Raw genomic sequence first — 19,072 nt, 5'->3', positions numbered from 1 at the left:
TTTAATCCATTTTGAGTTAACTTGTGTAAGTGGTGTGAAATAAGGGTCTAGTTTCATTCTTCTACGTGTGAATAATCTGTACCATTTGCTGAAGAGGTTGTCTTTTCTCCATTGAGTGTTCCTGGCTCCCTTGTCAAATATTAGTTAACCATATATGCTTGGGTTTATGTCCAGACTCCCAATTTTATTCCATTGTTCTCTTTGTTTTGATGCCAGTAACACACTGTATCAATGATGACAGCTTTACAGTATAGCTTGAAATCAGGAAGCACGATGTCTCCTGCTTCGTTCTTTCTCATGATTTCCATGGCTATTCAGGTTCTTTATGGTTCCGTAACAGTTTTAGGAGTGCTTTTTCTACTTCTGTAAAAAACACCAGTGGAATCTTGATAGGATTGCACTGAATCCATAGGTGGCTTTGACAGTATTGACATTTTAACATTGTTAATTCTTACAGTTCATGAACATGGGATACTTTTCCATTGATTTGTGTCTTCTTCAACTTCTTTCATCAGTGTCTTTTAGTTTTCAGGTACAGATTTTTTACCTCCTTTGTTAAATTTTTCCTAAGTATTTTACTGTTTTTGATGCTAATGCTCTAGTTAGGACTTCCAGCACTGTGTTGAATAGGAGTGGTGAGAATGGGCACCCTTGCCTTGTTTTGATCTTAGAGGAAAAGCCTTTACCCTTTCACCATCGAGTATATTGTTAGCAGTAGTCTTGTCATATACGGCCTTTATTATGTTGAGATATGTTCCTTCTTTGCCTAATTTGTTCACATTTTTTATCATGAATACATATCGAATTCTGTCAGATACTTTCTCTGCATCTATTGGGATCATATGAATTTTTTCTTTCATTCTGTTAATTTAACATACCACATTGACTGATTTGCATATGTTGAACCATCCTTGCATCCCTGTGATAAATCCCACCTAATTATGGTGAATGATTCTTTTAATGTGCTGCTGAAATTGGTTTAGCAGCATTTTATAGAGAATTTCTGCATTTATGTTCATCAGGGATATTGGCTTGTAAGTTTTCTTTTTTAGTAGTGTCCTTTCCTGGTTTTGGTATGATGATAACGCTGGGCTTGTAAAATGAGTTTGGGAATGTTCTTTCCTCCTTGAGTTTTTTAGAAGAGTTTGAGAAAGGCTGATGTTAATTCTTCTTTAATGTTTGGTAAAATTCACTAGTGAATGCATCTGGTCCTGGGCTTTTCTATGCTGGGAGACTTTTGACTATTATGAATTTGCTAAGACATTTTTTGTAGTCTAACATATGATCTAATCTAGAAAATGTCTAATGTGTGCTTGAGAATAATATGTATTCTGCTGTTGTTAGTTAGAATGTTCTGTATATGCCTGTTAGGTCCATTTGGTTTATAGTGTTGTTCAATTCTGCTGTTTCCTTATTGTTCTCCATCTGAATGATCTGTTCATTGTTGAGAGTCGGGTATTAGTGTCCTCAATGATTACTGTGTTACTGTTTATTTCTCCTTTTAGCTGTTATATATATTTATATATATATATATTTAGGTATTTATATATTTAGGTACTCCCATGTTGGGTGCACAAATATTTACAATTGTTATATCTTCTTGATGTATTGACCCCTTTATCATTATATAATGACCTCCTTTGTCTTTTTTTCATCATTTCCACTTTAAAGTCTATTTTGTCTAAAAAAATTAAAAATGGAAGGAAGGAAGGAAGGAAGTCTATTTTGTCTGATGCAAGTATAACTACCCCTGCCTTTTTTGGTTACCATCTGCTTGAAATGTCTTTTTCTATCCCTTCACTTTCAGACTATGTGTACCTTTTCGAAGCTAACATGAGCCTCTTGTAGGCAGCATATCACTGGGTCTTGTTCTGCTATACACTCAGAAATTCTATGTCCTTTAATTTGAGGATTTAATCCATTTACATTTAAAGTAATTATTGATAAGAACTTACTAATGCCATTTTGTTAATTGTTTTCTGGATCCAATGTTCCTTGTTTCTTATTCTGCTGTCTTTTTTGTACTTTGATGCCTTTTGGTATCAATATGTTTTAATTTCTTTATCATGCTCTTTTGTGCAATTACTATAGATTTTCCCTTATGGTCACCATGAGGCTTACATAGACTACCTTAAACTTGTAACACCCTATTTTAAACAGATAATAACTTCAATAGAATTAATAAATTTTATACTTTTACTTCTCCTCCCTCTCACACTTTAGGTTATTGCTGTTACAATTTATATTTTTTTATACTATGTAACAACAGATTATTATAGTTATGGTTATTTTTACTATCTTCTCTTTTTTTTAAACTTTTAAACAAGAGTTGTAAGTAAAGTGCACCACTATTACCATATTGCAGAATCTATGATTGCATATTTACCACTACCAATGAGATTTATGCTACTTTTTAATGTTTTATGGTGTTAATTATTGTTCTTTTACTTCCACTCCAAGAAATCCCTTTAGCATTTCTTGTAAGAAGATCTGGTGGTAATGAACTCTCTCAGGTTTTTATGATGGTAATAATGAACTCCCTCTGAATATTATGATCACCTTGACTCCAATACCTCCGCAGTCTGCACATAACTGTATTTAAAATTTAGCTCTTGAATTAGAAGAAAAAACATTTAGAGTATAAGACAGCATGTCTAGTGAAATATAATCCCTAACATGCAATAAATTTCACAATATTCAAGTTCAGTAAAAATTATTGGTGCTTGGGAAAATAAATTACTGGTGCTTGACACCAAGATACAATGACTACTTGAAATTCATATTGTGCTCTTCCACACTTCTGTGCCTGGGCATTCAATGGTAATGGGTATGCAGAGGAAGTGAATTTTACTGAACACAACTCTGGTCTAGAAATCAGAAGATCCAGATTCTAGTTCTACCATGAGTACAAACTAGTTGTATAACCTACAAATGAGGAATACAGAGAGGTTTTGGAATGACTATTTTTAAGTTCCTATACAGCTCTAAAAGTTTTTATGACCATATGGTACAATACCACCAACAGTGCTTCCTTAATACACAGACTAAATGATTTAGTCGTTTTAATGCATTCTAATACTTTCCTAAGTGACAGTCTTAGTCTAAATGACATACTGTGTTTTAAGTAACTAGGCTGAACTAGAACAGCTCATCTCCCAATGAAGTCAAATAATTGTAACTTATCTATGCTAAAAACCCTGTCATGTTTTTATCAAAATCTGTCCCCCAAAGATTATTAAAGCACGTCTTTTATATAGTACCCCAAGGAGCTCAGAGTCTGAAAGAGACAGACACAAATATAAATAACGAAGTTAAGCATGAAAATAAATATTTACAATATTTTACATTTTACAATGTGAAGCCACACTATGAATCATTTTCCTCATGTATCTCATTCAGCCTAGACCAAAGGAGAGTTCTGCTCCCACTAATTAGGTCCAAGTTTTGATTCACAAGCATCTGTGAAATCAACAAGTAAAATGTACCCCATTTGAACCTTGGAAAATGTCTGGAGTACTAGGACTGTAGTTTAACTCAACTAAGGGCTTACAAACTTTGAGTCAAGAAACCCACAGGTGTTTAATTTGATTAATGGCAAACTGAAAAAAACTGGTAATTTGAAGGTAACTCTCAAGCATGAAGGATAATTCTAGGGCCACTAAATAAATGTTGAATTTGTCCTGACTTTCAGAGATTTTTCTGCATTTCAGGTATAGCACAAACCATTAAGATTCTACAGTTTATAGTAAAGATTAAACACACATTAAGTAAAACTGTCTGCTGCTTTGCTTTGTGAGCTACCAAAAAGCGGACAAGGGCATCAAAGTATTCTAACCACCCATGGGAGCTTTGATCAGTTTCTTGGCTTTGAACAACTAATACCCCTAAGAATCATAGTTCCTTGGAAGCCTAGTAGATCTTAGACGTAAGATCATTAGAGAACGATACTTTGGGGAGGATGACCTTCTACTTGCTGTCTGTTTTGGAGTTTTCCACTTCTTCTATAGTCAATTACGGTAAGTACATTATTCTAGAAAAGGTCCATGTCAGCTAAATTTTCAAATGTGTTAGCTATTTGAACTATAACTAACACATTCACCTATGTTCTATTACGCTTTCACTGAACTATAATCAAAGATTGTGTCCTGCACAATGTCTACTTTGGAAAATTTAAAGTTCTTCTATATCCTAGGATTTGATCAACTTTTTATTTCATGTATATTTAAAAGAGTACGTACTATAGAGTAAAAGATTCTATAAAGCTATAAAATAATCCTTTTTATATGTGTACTTCAAATTCTCTTTTAGTTTCACTGTTTAGTTAAATCGATCTACTTGAGGATCTTTCACGATACTATAGAATTTGAATATTTCTCTTTTCTTCTACTTGTTCTTGGTTTATATATTTTATGCAATGCTCCTAAATATTCATGGTTGTTGATCATCTTATTAGCAGATTATAATTTATATTAATCTAAAATATCTCCCTTTATACCATTTAACCTTAATTTATTCAGTTATACTTTAATGTTAAGTTTGTTCATAGACTGGATTATCTTGCCTAAGACATAATGAAATACAGGAACTGCACAAAAATAAAAGTTTTAGCACAGAATTTAATGAAGTTTCTTTAATTTTGTTTAGCACTTACAAAAACATTTTTCTGAAGATTCTCATAAGCAGTGTTTTCTTTTAACAAAGTCGTACTTTACCTTGATTATAACACTGAGCCTAAAAAAAAAAAAAACCTTAAAAGCTGGCAATTTTTCTTTTCAAGTCCAAAGATTAAAGCAGCCATACAATAATCTGTTACATACTACACAGAGATCTTAATATAAAAATAATAAAAGGCACTCTGTATTTCACATAAAGAACACTTGTCCACTTTGATAGTTCTACTGAGGCAGAAATTTTTCTTCAATGAGAACTTACATACTAATACCTTCACCTGTATACATCATTTTTTCCTTAACCAAGAACGCAATTTGAGCAGTTTAGACAGAACTAGGATTTTCATTTTGATTGTGGAACATTCTAGGCCATAAAGCAAAAATGCCAAACAAAAACTTCATTAACACCATGCTTACAACTATGTAGGCCATAATATTTATATGATCCTTGTACGGTACAAAGGGGAAGGGAATCTTACCTACGTCAGTTATGAGAATCGGCTCCTGCAAAGGAATATCGGGGACCGGAACGTTGGCCTTGCCGACTCGAACCTTTGCCGGTTTGCGCTGGTGCCTCATCTTTCTTAATTCCGTGTGTTTAAAGTGAGAAGCAATGTGAGTCTTCCTATGGCCTGAGGTTCGAAACTTTTTGTCACAGTGAGGACAAGCAAAAGGTCTGACCCCTGATAAAAATAAAAAGATACTGTAGAATTATTTCAAGAAAACACATCTCAACAACTAATGCCAACACAAAAATCCAGTATTTTAATTCTGATTTGAATATTCATCATTTCATGCTTATAATTTCAGGGATATTACAAATTCAACTTCTTTTCCCTTGTTTGCAGACAGTGCATATTTAGATGCAATAAGAGCATTTTAAGTAAAAAAGAACATTTGTTAACTTTGCATTGTAAAATATTTAAACCTTAAAATATTTAAATATGCAGTCCTTAAGAATACTAGAGTGTGTGAGACTGCTCTCTCTCTCAAACCATCGTCTGCGAACTGGAATAACAGTGCCTGCCTCCAGGCTCGTTGCCAGGAGCGAACACACTCAGGTCGAAATAGCACTTAGCAGCTCTGAGCATTTAGCAAACAAGCAGTGAACAGTAGTTGTTATTAGTTGTATGTAATGCTGCTGCTGATTATGACAACGACAGTTAATAATTTCCTCTTAACAATTCTCCACTATCAATTCACTTTCCTGAAGGAAATTTCCTTCACTTACAGTTTCATTGATAAATGAAACTGGAGAGTCCTAAGAATGGCATATAACAAATCTGACTCATTTTAGCGTTTTCAAACCCTCATCCACATGGTCAGCTCGGCCCAGGAACCCCAGGTTCATAGGTGAGGTTACTGCTAATGGGTATGGGGTTTCTTCCACGGGGGAGGGGCAATAAAAATGTCGAAAATAGATAGTTGGGTGGGTTGTACAATTTCTGAACAAAGTGAATTCCGAATTCACTTGAAGAGTAAATTTTATGATCTGTGAATTATATCTCAATAAAACTATTACAAGGACGCCTGAGTGCCTCAGTTGGTTAAGCAACTGCCTTCCGCTCAGGTCATGATCCTGGAGTCCCGGGATCGAGCCCCACATCGGGCTCCCTGCTCAGCGGGGAGTCTGCTTCTCCCTCTGACCCTCCCCCCCCATGTGCTCGCTCTCTCTCTCTCAAATAAATAAATAAATAAAATCTTTAAAAATAAATAAATAAATAAATAAAACTATTACAAAATTACTGCCTAAATATGAACGTTTTCATGCCTTAATACTGATTACAAAATATCCGAAAGGTAGAGTAGGTGTTAGGTTTTCCTCGCTGCCCAAGGCCTCGGCACAAATGCCCCACCTGAGGCGTCTCTTCCATCGAAAGGCCCGCCTCCTCTACCTCCAAGTGTGGCTGCCCACGAGCACCATCTCTCGGCTCTTCCCTAAGCAGTACTGCTTCCTGCCTCCCTCATTAAGCCATCAGCTCCCTGAGAATCAAAGTCCCATCGGCTCTCTCTTCACTGGTAAACACACACCCGGAGCCTCGCCTCTAGAAGGTAATCATAAATACTTAGGCAAAGAAAGAAACACGAGCCCTCAAAGTGTTCCACTACTGTCCGCAGACCTTGTGACCCCATGTCCCCGGAGGGCCCCCGTGGCACCTGTGTGCAAGCGGATGTGCACTTTGAGGCTCCCCGAGGTGGAAAAGCTCTTCATGCAGTACTGGCACTTGAAGGCCTTAATGCCCGAGTGTGTTTTGATGTGAGCGGTCAGGGTGCTCTTCACGGCGAAGGCCCGGAAACACTGCGGACACTTGAAGGGCTTCTCGTGGGTGTGAATGCGGATGTGGCGCACCAGGTCACTAGGCTTCCGGAACTCCTTCGTGCAGTAGGGACACACATGCCACCGAACGCCATTCTCCTCGCGGATTGAACCTGCAGCCAAATGAAGAACACCAACAGCCCAGCTATGATACCAAATATGAAGGCACTTGAATGTCTTTCTAGGGTTAGATTAAAACAATATACCGTACCTATAAAAAGCTATATACGTTTTGCCACAGCAGAAGATAGATGATCAATTATGAAAAAAGTTGACATTTCCATGATCACTGAAATTATTGAAGACTATGATTTAATCTTGCAGAAAATCTGGACAGTCCCATGAGAACACAAATCATAGCCTGTGAGAGGTAAGAGCACTAAGTGGACAGGTAATATACATTAATAGTTGGAGGCCAAACTCAGTCCACTGTAAATGTGAATAAAAGCAATGTGAGCAAATGACCCCAAAATTAACTCAAAGAATACTAAGAGAAGGAAAGAAGTTGGAATAAGCATTGTTTGAATCTATCTGATGTCATGGAATAAAATGTAATACACATGCAAATAATTAGGAGATGGTGAATTTTCATGCTGTAAAAAGGCACTCAAATAGTTACGACAAAGAAACAGTACGTATGATATATACTAGTTCGTGATCAAATGTAAAAGATTCTTTTGTAACTTTAAATATTATTATTCAACTTTCAATCAGGTTTAAAACTATTCCTATCGAGAACAAAAATCACAAGCCTAATTTATGGAAATATAATAAATGATTTCTAAATTACAAAAATTTTAAAAACAAAATTCAGCAGGATCACTTTTTATCTTTCATAATTTTTTATTCGATTTACTCATCTGTAGTTAAACAGTCATCTACAATGACGTAAACAACCCAGTTGAAATTACACAGATTTTGGCCAAGTTAATGAAATTCATCAGAAAATATTAACTGTTTATTTAACTGTGTCTGTACAGACATAGCTTTATTGGGGGAAAATCTTTTATTTGCTTCTCTATTATTAGTAAATGCAAGGAATTTTCCTTATGTTAAGTGAATCTATAAGGAAAGAAAATGTATTTTCCTGAATACAATGCTCTTTTCAAGACTAATTAACATAGGAAATGAGGTTAGGTAAAAGAATAAAAAAGGGTATTTTTTTAGAAAACAGTCACACAATGGAAACCAGGACAAACCACAGGGAAAAAAGTAGGAAATAAGGGAAGTGGCTTTAAAAAGGAGAGAAAGACATTTATTTTATGGTGATCTTGTTCATATTACTGAAGTCTGAAATTTAAGACCGTGTAATACCAATAGATAAAAATTAAGTCATAAAAGTGTAATAATTATCTAATGGTCTTATGACAAATCAGAAAAGCAAGGTATAAAAAGGTGGGGGAACTATAGTACCTATTAGCTAAACTTGGGAAATTCCCACCCCATCAGGTTTTTTCCGGGCAAAAATGAAAACTTTATCTTTAATTACCCACGATGACATAACATAAAACTGTCATCAGGCTCTAATTATTTCTGGGAATGGACTGGAACAGATAGTAGACTAGCAGCCCTGCAGATGTCTCCAAAGGTGGCCCACATATGTTTTGTTTGGACCACATACTATTAGAAAAAAAATTAAATCCAGATATTCGACCCTTTGACAAATTGAAAGATCTGGAAAACCAGATCTGCATTCCTACACGGCAAATTTCCCTGGTGCTGGGCAACTGCCTTTCTGGTCCAACATATTAATAAATTTAAAAGTAAAAACGTATATTAGAATCATCTTCAAGATAAAAAGGCAAAAATTACTAAAATTTAACATCTAGTTTTAACTTTTAAAAAACTGTCTAAAAACAGGAGGAGCTGAATAAACATATCTCAATACAACATCTGACTGAATAGGAAAATAATAAAATCAGTCCTATTACAATCAGGAAAAAGTCCACTATCACTGCATTGAATTTATTGTATTCTAGTGATACAAGCCAATGAAATTGGATAAGATATAGAAATATACAGTATAAACTCTAAGGAAAAGGTAAAATCATTATTTGCAAATGATATGATTATATGCCTTTAAAAACCTAAAACTAAGAAATAGGCCCACATTTTAAGACCTGGAAATCAACATCATTCATATCTAACAAAATCCAGAAGAAAGTTTTAAACTACTATTAAAATACGAAAAAAATATAAAGATCTGAATAAATGGAAATACACACCCTATTCTTGGTACAAAGACTAAAAGTTATAAAGACATCAATTCTCACTGGTTAAATCACTTATTTACAAATACCAATAGGATTTTTTTAAAAACTAGGGCTCTGGAGCTTTAGCAGACAATTCTAAAGTACACATGAAAAAGTAAGTATGTGACAATCGTCAAAAATACACTTTGAAAACAGTGTAACTGGGGAGGACTAGCCCTGCTAGTTACAAAGGCATACATCAGAGCTACCAGAACACATGAATAAAAAGATTCATGCCCAGAACACAGTCCAGACAAGACCCATATAGAGCTGTGGGTATAAAGAATGGTATGGTGGCATGGTGTTTGGACAGAGGGGTGTCTGTCTGCAAAAAAAAATAAAACTGAGTCAAAGATTTAGTTTAAAATATGAAAGTAGGAAAGTGCTAGATAAAAGAGATTACTTTCCGGGCACCTGGGTGGCTCAGATGGTTAAGCCTTCGGCTCAGGTCATGATCCCAGGGTGCTGGGATCAAGCCCCACATCGGGCTCCTGGCTCAGCGGGGAGCCTGCTTCTCCCTCTCCCTCTGCCTCGCTCCCTGCTCATGCTCTCGCTCTCTCTCTCTATCTCTGTGTCTCAAATGAATAAATAAAAATTAAAAAAAAAAAAGAGGTTACTTTCCATAACGTCAGTTATCAAAGTCTAAGTATTATACAAGTCCAAAATCCGTGGAACATGGACAAATTTGGCTATGGAAATACAAAACATTTCTCCCTTTTAACTCAAAAAGACAAATTAGAAGAGAATATATGCTCTCAAAATACTGTCATCCTTAATATATTACAGCAAATAAAAGTCAAGAGTCAGCCAAACAGAATAATGCAGGTGGCTCTTTAACATGAAAAGCTCCTCAGCCTTTGACTTCTTTTAAGAGAAATGAAATTAAAACCACAGTAAGAAACCATTTTTAACCTATTGATGAGTAAAAGGGATCCCTAGATATGGACAAGAACCTGTTCAAAAGGCTCTGAGCAAACAGGCGCTCCACACAGTGCTACCAGGAACACAGACAGACACAACTGCACAGGAGGAAAATCAGCAATATTCACCACAACTTCTTAAGTACGCACGATTTTTTTTTTCCTTTTTATCAAGCACATTAGTGATACAAATAATGAAATCTGCATAAGATCTGTGGACTGGATCAATTTTAACACCCTGATGTTGATTACTGTCCTATGATTATCGAAGATAGTATATCTTGGCCTTAGGAAATACACACTAAAGTATTTAGACTCAAAGGGATTTTATATAAATTTATTATTGTTTGTATTAGCAAAAGACTGCAAATAACCTAAATAATTATTTATCCATACAAGGGAAAAATCCCCAGACATTTCGTAAAAGAAGGTACCAGGTAGCAAAAAAGTAAACTGCAAAAAATATATACATATACTGTATGCCCCCCATCCTGCTAAACACCAATAGATACACAATATATAGTAACATGCCCTTGCTCATTTAAAAACCACAGAGAGGCCACGAGCTGCCCAGGCCCTAGGGGTACATGGAGGACAAAGATGAACAGGGGGTTGTTCACCACACACAGTTTTAGATCTTTTGAATTATGTGACATGAGCCAGTTTCACCTATTTAAAAAAATAATTTTAAAATATACGTGTTCCTTCAAGCAGTTACCATGTATCAGGCACTATTCGAATGGCTTGCATGGATTTTCTCATTCGATTCTCTCCCATTTATTCTGTCACTGCCCCATTTCAAAGATGACAAAGCTGACATTTTATTTTGTTAAAAGATTTTATTTTTAAGTCATCTCTACATCCAACGTGGGGCTCGAGCTCACAATCCCGAGATCAAGAGTCACAGGTTCCACTGTCTGAGCCAACCAGGAGCCCCTAAAGCTGACATTTTAAAGGTTAGCTAACTTGCCCAAGGTCAGGCGCCAGTTAATGGAAAAGTCAGGGCACATACTGAAGTCTTTAATTCCAGAGTCTGAGTATAATTTTCTCACAAACATCTGTCCTCTGGCTCTACTTCAAGGAGAGCATTTACTGTGCCCCAGGTGCCACTGCAGGCAGACTCCTGCCCTTGAAGGGCCTCAGGTATGCAGACAGAGCTACACATGTGCTGAGACAGGAACCTGCACTCGTGTACATGGGCCAAGACCGTGTGGATTTGTCCCATAGGGTAAGAACACTCAAAAACGCCTGCATTCGAGGGGCACCTGGATGGCTCAGTTGGAAGAGCATGCGACTCTTGATCTCAGGGTTGTGAGTTTGAGCCCCACATTAGGTGAAGAAATTACTAAATAAATAAATAAATAAAATCTTAACCAAAAAACAAAAGTCTGCATTGGAAAGACAGCAGGGCCTGGACTACCAGGCAAAGAAGAAGCAAAAGCCAGGTATGAAGTTCCGGAAACGTCAAGTTCACAACGGCCAGAGCACGAGATGTCAGGTGCGGACGAGCAAGAGTCCAGCTTGGGGCAGACAGGGTAAGATGCCGGAAAACCTTCGTGCCACGGAAGATCTGCAGCAGAAGGAAAACAAACGTATCCAAGATGCGTCCTCCGCATTCTTCAACCAGGCTCCACACAAGAGCAGCTACCGGGAACGCAGCCAGCTCCGTCCTCAGCGCCAACTGTGGCCGTGCTGGAGAAAGGGGTGACAACGGGACAGGGACCCGGCCCTGCAGGTGGGAGGCAGGACTGAGTGACAGGAAGACACCTGTGGACTGTTCAGTGGGACCAGAGGGCACCCACTGTGCTCACAGAACTCTAAGTTCAGCGGTAGGGATGGAGAGAAAGGCTCTCCTGGGGCCACATCCAAGTGCGGGCTCAGACACCAGAAACAGGGTCCTGGCTGATTCCCAGCAACTAAAGATTTCCCCAGATGCCGCAGGTGCATGCAGAAGCTCCAGCCCAGGGAACAGGGGAGAGTCAGAGAAAGCTGTCCTGCTTTCAAGCAGCAAAACATCAAGTTAAATATAAATACTCAGACCTAACTCCTGTTCAACAGCAACTAATCAGGGAGATGCTCATATCCTGGGATTCAGGTTCAGATGCTGCATCTCCAAAGAGAGAGACCTTCGAATGAAGTAAAGCAGCCCAAGTCTCCCCTTACTCCCTGTCACAGAATATTTCACTACATGGCCCAAGTCTGGTTGTGGTTGTTGTTGGCATTCCGTCAGCAGTGGACAGAAGCCCTGAGGAGGAGGTCTGCACCCCTGAATCCTCAAGGCCATGGACTCAGCTGGTGGGTCATGGTGTGATGCACAGAACAGAAGAGGCTGCAGGAATACTTGAACGAAAGCTCGCTGCGGGAACCGTGCATTCCAAACTGGAGGAATCATGCTACCACATCTTACACATCCATCAGTGTGCGCACTCAGCAGTCACATGTCAGCGCCTTCAAGTGGGTGTCCCTCGCACAGCCAGTGATGGGGCAGATGGGCCATAGGCCAACAAATCGTGTACAGGAAAAGCCATGTGACCACTCACTTGAAATCATACACAAACCAAGAGACTCTGTTGACAAATGAGCCCAGCAGAATTGTGGTATCAAGTCCCACAGTCGCCTGCGTTTTTCAGCACTGATCGGGAGCATGCTGTTGACTTCTCTAAACCGGAAATGGAATGGGGCGGCACTGGTAGCTGGCTGGACTAAATGAAGAATGGGGAGAGACAACAGAAGGTACTGCAACAAGGGATGTTGGTGTCAGGTCAAGGCTCCCAACTCATGACGGTGATGGCATCTCCTCTAACATTATGGGTTTTTCAGGATTACTTCGCCTTTTGAAACTGCCTACAGTGCTCTGGGAGCAGCAAAAGCTAACAGAGGCCATCGTGCCGGCTGTTAGGAAAAACTGACTACTGATGAACTGAGTTTGGAAACGAGGGTGAAGGTGAAGCCACGTTTGTAGAGAATACAAGACAGCTGACGTCACCGCTGGGCACACTCCAGTCTCCCCAGAGTTACACTGGCTTCTACGGCTGAGCCTCAGTTGGACGCTGAGCGCGCGCAGGGGGGAGAGAGGTGCCCTACACGCTTTAGGCAAGTGAGGGTGGCAATATGGCTCTCTACAGGTTTCCAGAAGCTCTTCCAGCATCTTACGGCGCTCCCTTCTCAGACAGCGTTTCAAGAGCCACTGCTCCGAGATAGGACGGGAACTTGGGTAATGCCCGCGTTCGTTCTTCTTGGCGGAGATCCGAGTTCTCCGAAACTATTGCTCGATAGCAGTTCATGCCCTTTATCAACCCGACTGCAAGCAAAGGTAAGGCACAGGACTCCTTGTTGATACTACATATGGTCCTGCCCCTGCTTCATGCAATTCTGGAGTGCTGCTCTGTGGACAAATAGCCAGCCTGCTGCTTCAGAGAGGAGTTACCTCGCCTTCCCGCAAACAGTCGGTGGAATGAGCTGAAGTCAGAGCAGGCAAGGTGCAGAAGACGTGACCAAGGAACAGTCCAATATCCAGACCCTACTGCACAGAGAATGCACTCTATCACCCGCTCAAAGCTGGTACAGCTCCAGGGAGGCAAAGATGGACCAGTGGGGTCTGCTGATTTTGTTCCTATGTACAGCACCCCTGCGTGGTTCCCACACCTTCAGAACGCACCTCTGACCGGACAGACGCACGCAGTGCAGGCTTCACCTGCAGGTGCAGTGACCCTGGAAGGGAGCTCAAAGTGTTGGGTCTTCAAAAGGAACACCTACCCTCCCAGGTAGCTTCAGAAATAATTCCTCAGTTTGGGAAAGCGCTCCAGAAGCCTGACGCTAAAGTTCTTTAAAATGACTCAAAGGTGCCCCTCTGTCACAGCTGTTCTCCCTATGCGTGCCAGGGAGCTCAGTTAATGATTTATAAAAAAGGAATTTTTCTGTGCCATTCACACAGATCTTTTTAAACCTGCTTTGAGCTTCCTGCAGGATACGCATGATGACTTTTTATAAAATGGGCTTGATTCTCCCCAAATACAGATAAGTGACAAGAGAAGTTGCTTACATGCCAACTCAAATTGTTGCATATAAAAATGCTGTAGAAGTATGAGGGGAACATAATAACCAAAAGTAATGTTTTCTAGATAGCGTTTCTTTAAATTATTTTAACACCAGTATACATTCTATAAAACAATGGTTTTATAATTTAACTGATTTAAAAGTAACTGGTGTTATCCATTTTTTAATAAAAAAGTGTATTTTATTAAGTGAAATTGAAAAAAAGAATATTGGCCAAGCAAATTCAAAAATGTGTCATAAAGAAAAAATACAGGAAAAGAAGAGGGAGAGGGAAGGGAAAGAGAGAGAAACTAGAGTAACATGGAGGCCCAGATGGAAGACATGGTTTGCTTCCAATCAATTACTGTGATGTACCACCTCAGAGATTAAAATAGAAAAACATATGATCATAACAAAAGAGAAAGAAAAGGCATTTGATAATATTCAACATAAGGAAGAAAACAAAAAACCTCCTTGGTAAACCAGCAGTGGAAGGCAGCCTCCCAAATCTGAGAGGTTCTATGAAAAGCCAAGAGTAAAAAGCCAAATTCAACTGTGAAACATTAAAACCATCCCCTGTTCAAAGTTAAGATGGAAGCGGACCACTCTCCATACCTCTACACAACACTGTGGCGTAAGTCCAAGCCAATGTACCAAGCCAAGAAGAGGAAAACTGTCATTATTTATACACAATATAGTATCTGCATGGAAAATCCAACATAATGTCCAAAGTGCTACAATTAATAATAGAAGTTAATTGGTTGCTGGATTCATAATCAATATACAAAAGCCAATTATCTTTCTACATACCTATAACAAAAACTGCAACATAAAAATAGTTTACAGTGACAAAAGGATAAGGTAAAAGAATAAATCTGAGAAGACTTGCAAGAGCTTTATGTAACAAAAGACACCAATAGAAAGAGAAATACGTTCAGGGACATAAAAAACACTGTATTTTAAAGATACCAATTTTGTCGGGCGCCTGGGTGGCTCAGTTGGTTAAAGATACCAATTTTGTCAAATCAAAGACCAAGATAATACAAAAGAGAATGAAAAATAAAGACCCACCTTACAGATTTTAAGAGCTATTTTAAATAATGGAGACAGTGTATCGATCTCCACATAGACAAACAGAAGAGCGCAGCACAACTGAAAACCCAGAGCTTAGACACACACAGAGACAGAAACGAGATCCCTAACAAACCTGGTATCACATATCAGAGAAGAGACAGATTTTCTAATACATGGTGCTTGACAACTAGTTACCACACGGGAATAAAGATTTCAATCCCACCTCTTAGACGTAAAAATAAAGTCCAAAAAAATTAATGAAGTAAATGTGAAAAGAAAAGTTCTAATACTTTTGTTAGAACACATGGGAGAATTCAGGGGCGCCTGGATGGCTCAGTTGGTTAAGTGTCCGACTCTTGAACGCAGCTCAGGTCTTGATCTCAGGGTCGTGAGTTCAAGTCCTATCACTTAGTTAAAAAAAAACAAATACAGGAGAATTCAATGTAGGTAAGGAGAAATTTCTTACATGAAACACAGAACACACAAACTATAAATAGAAAGACTGAAGAAATAGAAATAGAAAGGCAACCATAGCATTGAACAATAATGAAATTCATAATGATGACTCTAAATCATCAAGAAAAGGCTAAGTTATGAAGATCACACTCTGGTCTAAGAAGATAAAATCTTTCTGACCTTTAGAAAGATTTTCATACAAAACAGTTATACCATCAAGACAACTGCATTAAAAGTACAAATTTCTATTCACCTATTCATCAAAAGACATCCTAATGAGAGTGAAAAGAGAAGCTATTTCTGGAAAAGGTATTTGAAACACATAAATGACAAAGAAATAAAATCTAGACTATGTACAGAACTTCAACAAATCAGTAAGAAAAAGACAGGATCTCTGTGGAGACAGTAAATGACCTTTCAGGCCCCTCCAAAGTCTCAAACGGGTTACAGGGGATCCTTCAGTTGTGCTCTTGTAACCTGTGGGTGGTGTTTTCTATGTGTGTGACTACAACCAAATACACCCTTATCTAAACGTTCGATTTGCATAAAATGTTAGTTATATATATCAACAGAATTTAATGCTAGGAATTTCTTAAATAACTGTTAATACAGAAAAACACACAAAATGAAACTGTTACAGTGATCCTTGGAGCAGAATGCTCTCCTGCCTCATGGGACTCTCACTCAACACTCATGTGCTTCCCTCCGTTCCCATGAGTCCTTGGTTCTTGTCCCTCCAACTCAGTGAAGCTCTTACTTTCTCACTGTGGCCCACCGACTTCTCCTATCTCAAACTCAGGGCACATCTTTAACTAACAATACGCCTCTATGGCCTCTCACCATTGTCTCTGCTGTGCGCTGCCCACGCACTGACCCTGTGCCGCACCATAAACACCTTGGAGCTAGCTGTCCTTCCTAATACTTCATACGGCAGTGTGTCCTTCCTAATACTTCATACGGCAGTGTGTCCTTCCTAATACTTCATACGGCAGTGTGTCCTTCCTAATACTTCATACGGCAGTGTGTCCTTCCTAATACTTCATAGGGCAGTGCGTTACATTTACTACTAATGCGTACTCAGCTCCAAACCAGACTACCACTAAAAAAAATTAAAGGCCTTAAGTAAAAATAATATTTATATTTAATTATAAATGACAATTCAAAACAAACCTAAAGAAAACCTCATAAACTCTATCAAAGAATTGTACACAAATGAGATAAATTATGGAATTTTCAAACTTAATCCAACTATACCCAAATGAATAATAGTCTTTTTAAAGTTTTCTATACTGTATTATATAAAAGCATAAAATCATACAAAATAACAAGTAATTTATCTGAACTATGAATACAGAAACCTTCTTTATTCACAATATAGACCCTCTAAAGAGAAAGCAAAGCAAAAATGGAAAGAAAATATCAGTCTCTTGAATTAGTCAAAGTAGGTATAAAAGTCCAAACCTGTTCATGCACTTTATTTTTAGAAAAACTACAAGGGTTGCAGAGGTCCTTACCAAGAATGAGTTCATACTTAATTCTTTTGCAACGATTAAGGTCATGATTTATCAGAGCCCTAGGCACTTACAGGTCCCCAGCAGCAGAGTAAGAAAGCAGGAGGAGAGCTGGTACAGAGACCTAGAACCAACACTAAAGGGGCAATCGACATCGCTTCCAAGGCCAGTGAACTAAAGCCCACGGACGGCACCCTGGAGCCCATGCCCGGCAGCAGGCCACGAGGATGCCGGCCTATCACTGCACAGAACAGGAGTCAAGCTCGGGCTACGTTTTCCCAGTCATACTCTGGCCTAAAAAGGTAAAATCTCTGTGGCCCTAAGAAAGAGTTCCACACAGAATAGCTATGCCATTGCCACCCTTCAAGGAGTAAGTCACCATCTTTCCAAAACACCTTTCCTTGTGATTTCTAGAGAGCCAATATTTTACTGCAATAAATTTTAAACTTTGTGAAGTTTTAATAATGATTTATATGTCAGTTATACGATAAATATAAAAGCATTTGTTAAATTTTGAATTAATACACAATATATCTCTAAAAATAACAAAACAAATTCGACTAAAACCTTCTCACACTAAACTACGGAAGCCGAATAGTGACAGCTTAAATGGCACAGTGTGAGCAACTTGGGACACGAGATTAAGGTGAATTCAAAGCTTCTAAGAAGAGCTTACGTTCACGGTCTCCTCGGGGCGCCAAACGGCCCTCAACTCCCCTTTTGCACAGCTACTTCCAGAAATAGTCACTACATTAAACATGTCCTGCTCCCTGAAAAGCTTTAATCAGAAGAAGTATCTTACTACAGAAACGCATCCCCAGTAATTCTATCATGACAAGTGAGGGACGACTAAGGAAAAAAAATGCTGGCTCTCAACTTGTACTGAGGATCACATTTGTCTAAAATTCACTAGAATTGCATAAACTTGCTCAGTAGTCTGTGCATGTATTTAATTTCTTCAGGCATTTCAAAAATAAACGGACATAACCTCTGCAAACTCTACAATCAGAATAGTCCATATTAAAATCATGTGTATGTTAACGGTAACCCGGTTTTGAAACCACCATCTATGCTCAGGACAGGAGACAAAGTGCAGCAGACCAGGATGGAGCATGCCTAACCCTAACCTAACCCCTAACCCTAACCCTATCCCCTAACCTTAACCCCTAACCCCTAACCCTAACCCCTAGTCCCTAACCTCTAACCTTAACCCCTAACCTTAACCCCTAACCCCTAACCCTAACCCCTAGCCCCTAACCCTAACCCTAGAAGGCGTCATATCGTGAATAAAAACATGTGGAAAGGATGCTTTTCCCCTTCTTTCGTCTCTGGATGATAAACCGCTTTGATTCCATCATCCCATGTTTCACTCGGGGATGAGGGGGCAGATCAAGGGGAAAAGGGGAGCAGAAGTGCCATGTTCTAGGGGCAGGAACAAGGACCTCACAACCACATGTCAACACTGAGAAGAGACATGCTCAGAAGAAGTGTTCACAGAGATGAGAGGGGTCATCATCCCATGCTTTGCAGCAAGAAATCATTTGCTCCCCAAGACACCTGGGAGAAGCAGTATAGTCAGTCACTTAGAAAACATTTCTAGAGAAACGCTCATGCCCAAAACACAGAAACTAATTTCATTTGGGAAAGATGTAGTGATACCTGGCCCCGTGCAAGAGGCCCATGGGGTATCCACAGACGAAGAGAATGTACTCGGCCATACACGGTGCACAGGAGGGTCAGAAACATTCCAAGTGCAGCGAGCACCAAGAAGTGGAAGGGCAGGGCCCAGAGTCTCCTCTAGGTGCTGCCCTCATTCTATGACCACAGGAGCTCTCCA

At 39.0% G+C, this 19,072-nt stretch overlaps 1 protein-coding gene across 16 annotated transcripts in view; it reads right to left on the bottom strand.

The window, feature by feature from the left end:
• ZNF236 (zinc finger protein 236) overlaps window positions 1–19,072 on the bottom strand; it is a 107,748-nt gene that overhangs the window by 54,252 nt on the left and 34,424 nt on the right. For all 16 annotated transcript variants that reach the window (XR_003516879.2, XR_003516878.2, XM_027575893.2 and 13 more), the window contains 2 exons: window positions 6,828–7,100; window positions 5,150–5,353 (listed from right to left, as the gene is read on the bottom strand). Coding sequence is in view for 14 of the 16 variants with exons in the window: in XM_027575893.2 (XP_027431694.2) it covers window positions 5,150–5,353; window positions 6,828–7,100 (477 nt within the window). In the remaining 2 variants the exon portion in view is untranslated. The remainder of the gene's footprint in view (window positions 1–5,149; window positions 5,354–6,827; window positions 7,101–19,072) is intronic.

This window comes from Zalophus californianus, chromosome 14, assembly GCF_009762305.2.
Source record: "Zalophus californianus isolate mZalCal1 chromosome 14, mZalCal1.pri.v2, whole genome shotgun sequence".
In the NCBI taxonomy this organism is placed as follows: domain Eukaryota; kingdom Metazoa; phylum Chordata; class Mammalia; order Carnivora; family Otariidae; genus Zalophus; species Zalophus californianus.
The sequence above is the reverse complement of the archived record's forward strand: the minus strand, read 5'-3'. Positions and strand labels throughout refer to the sequence as shown.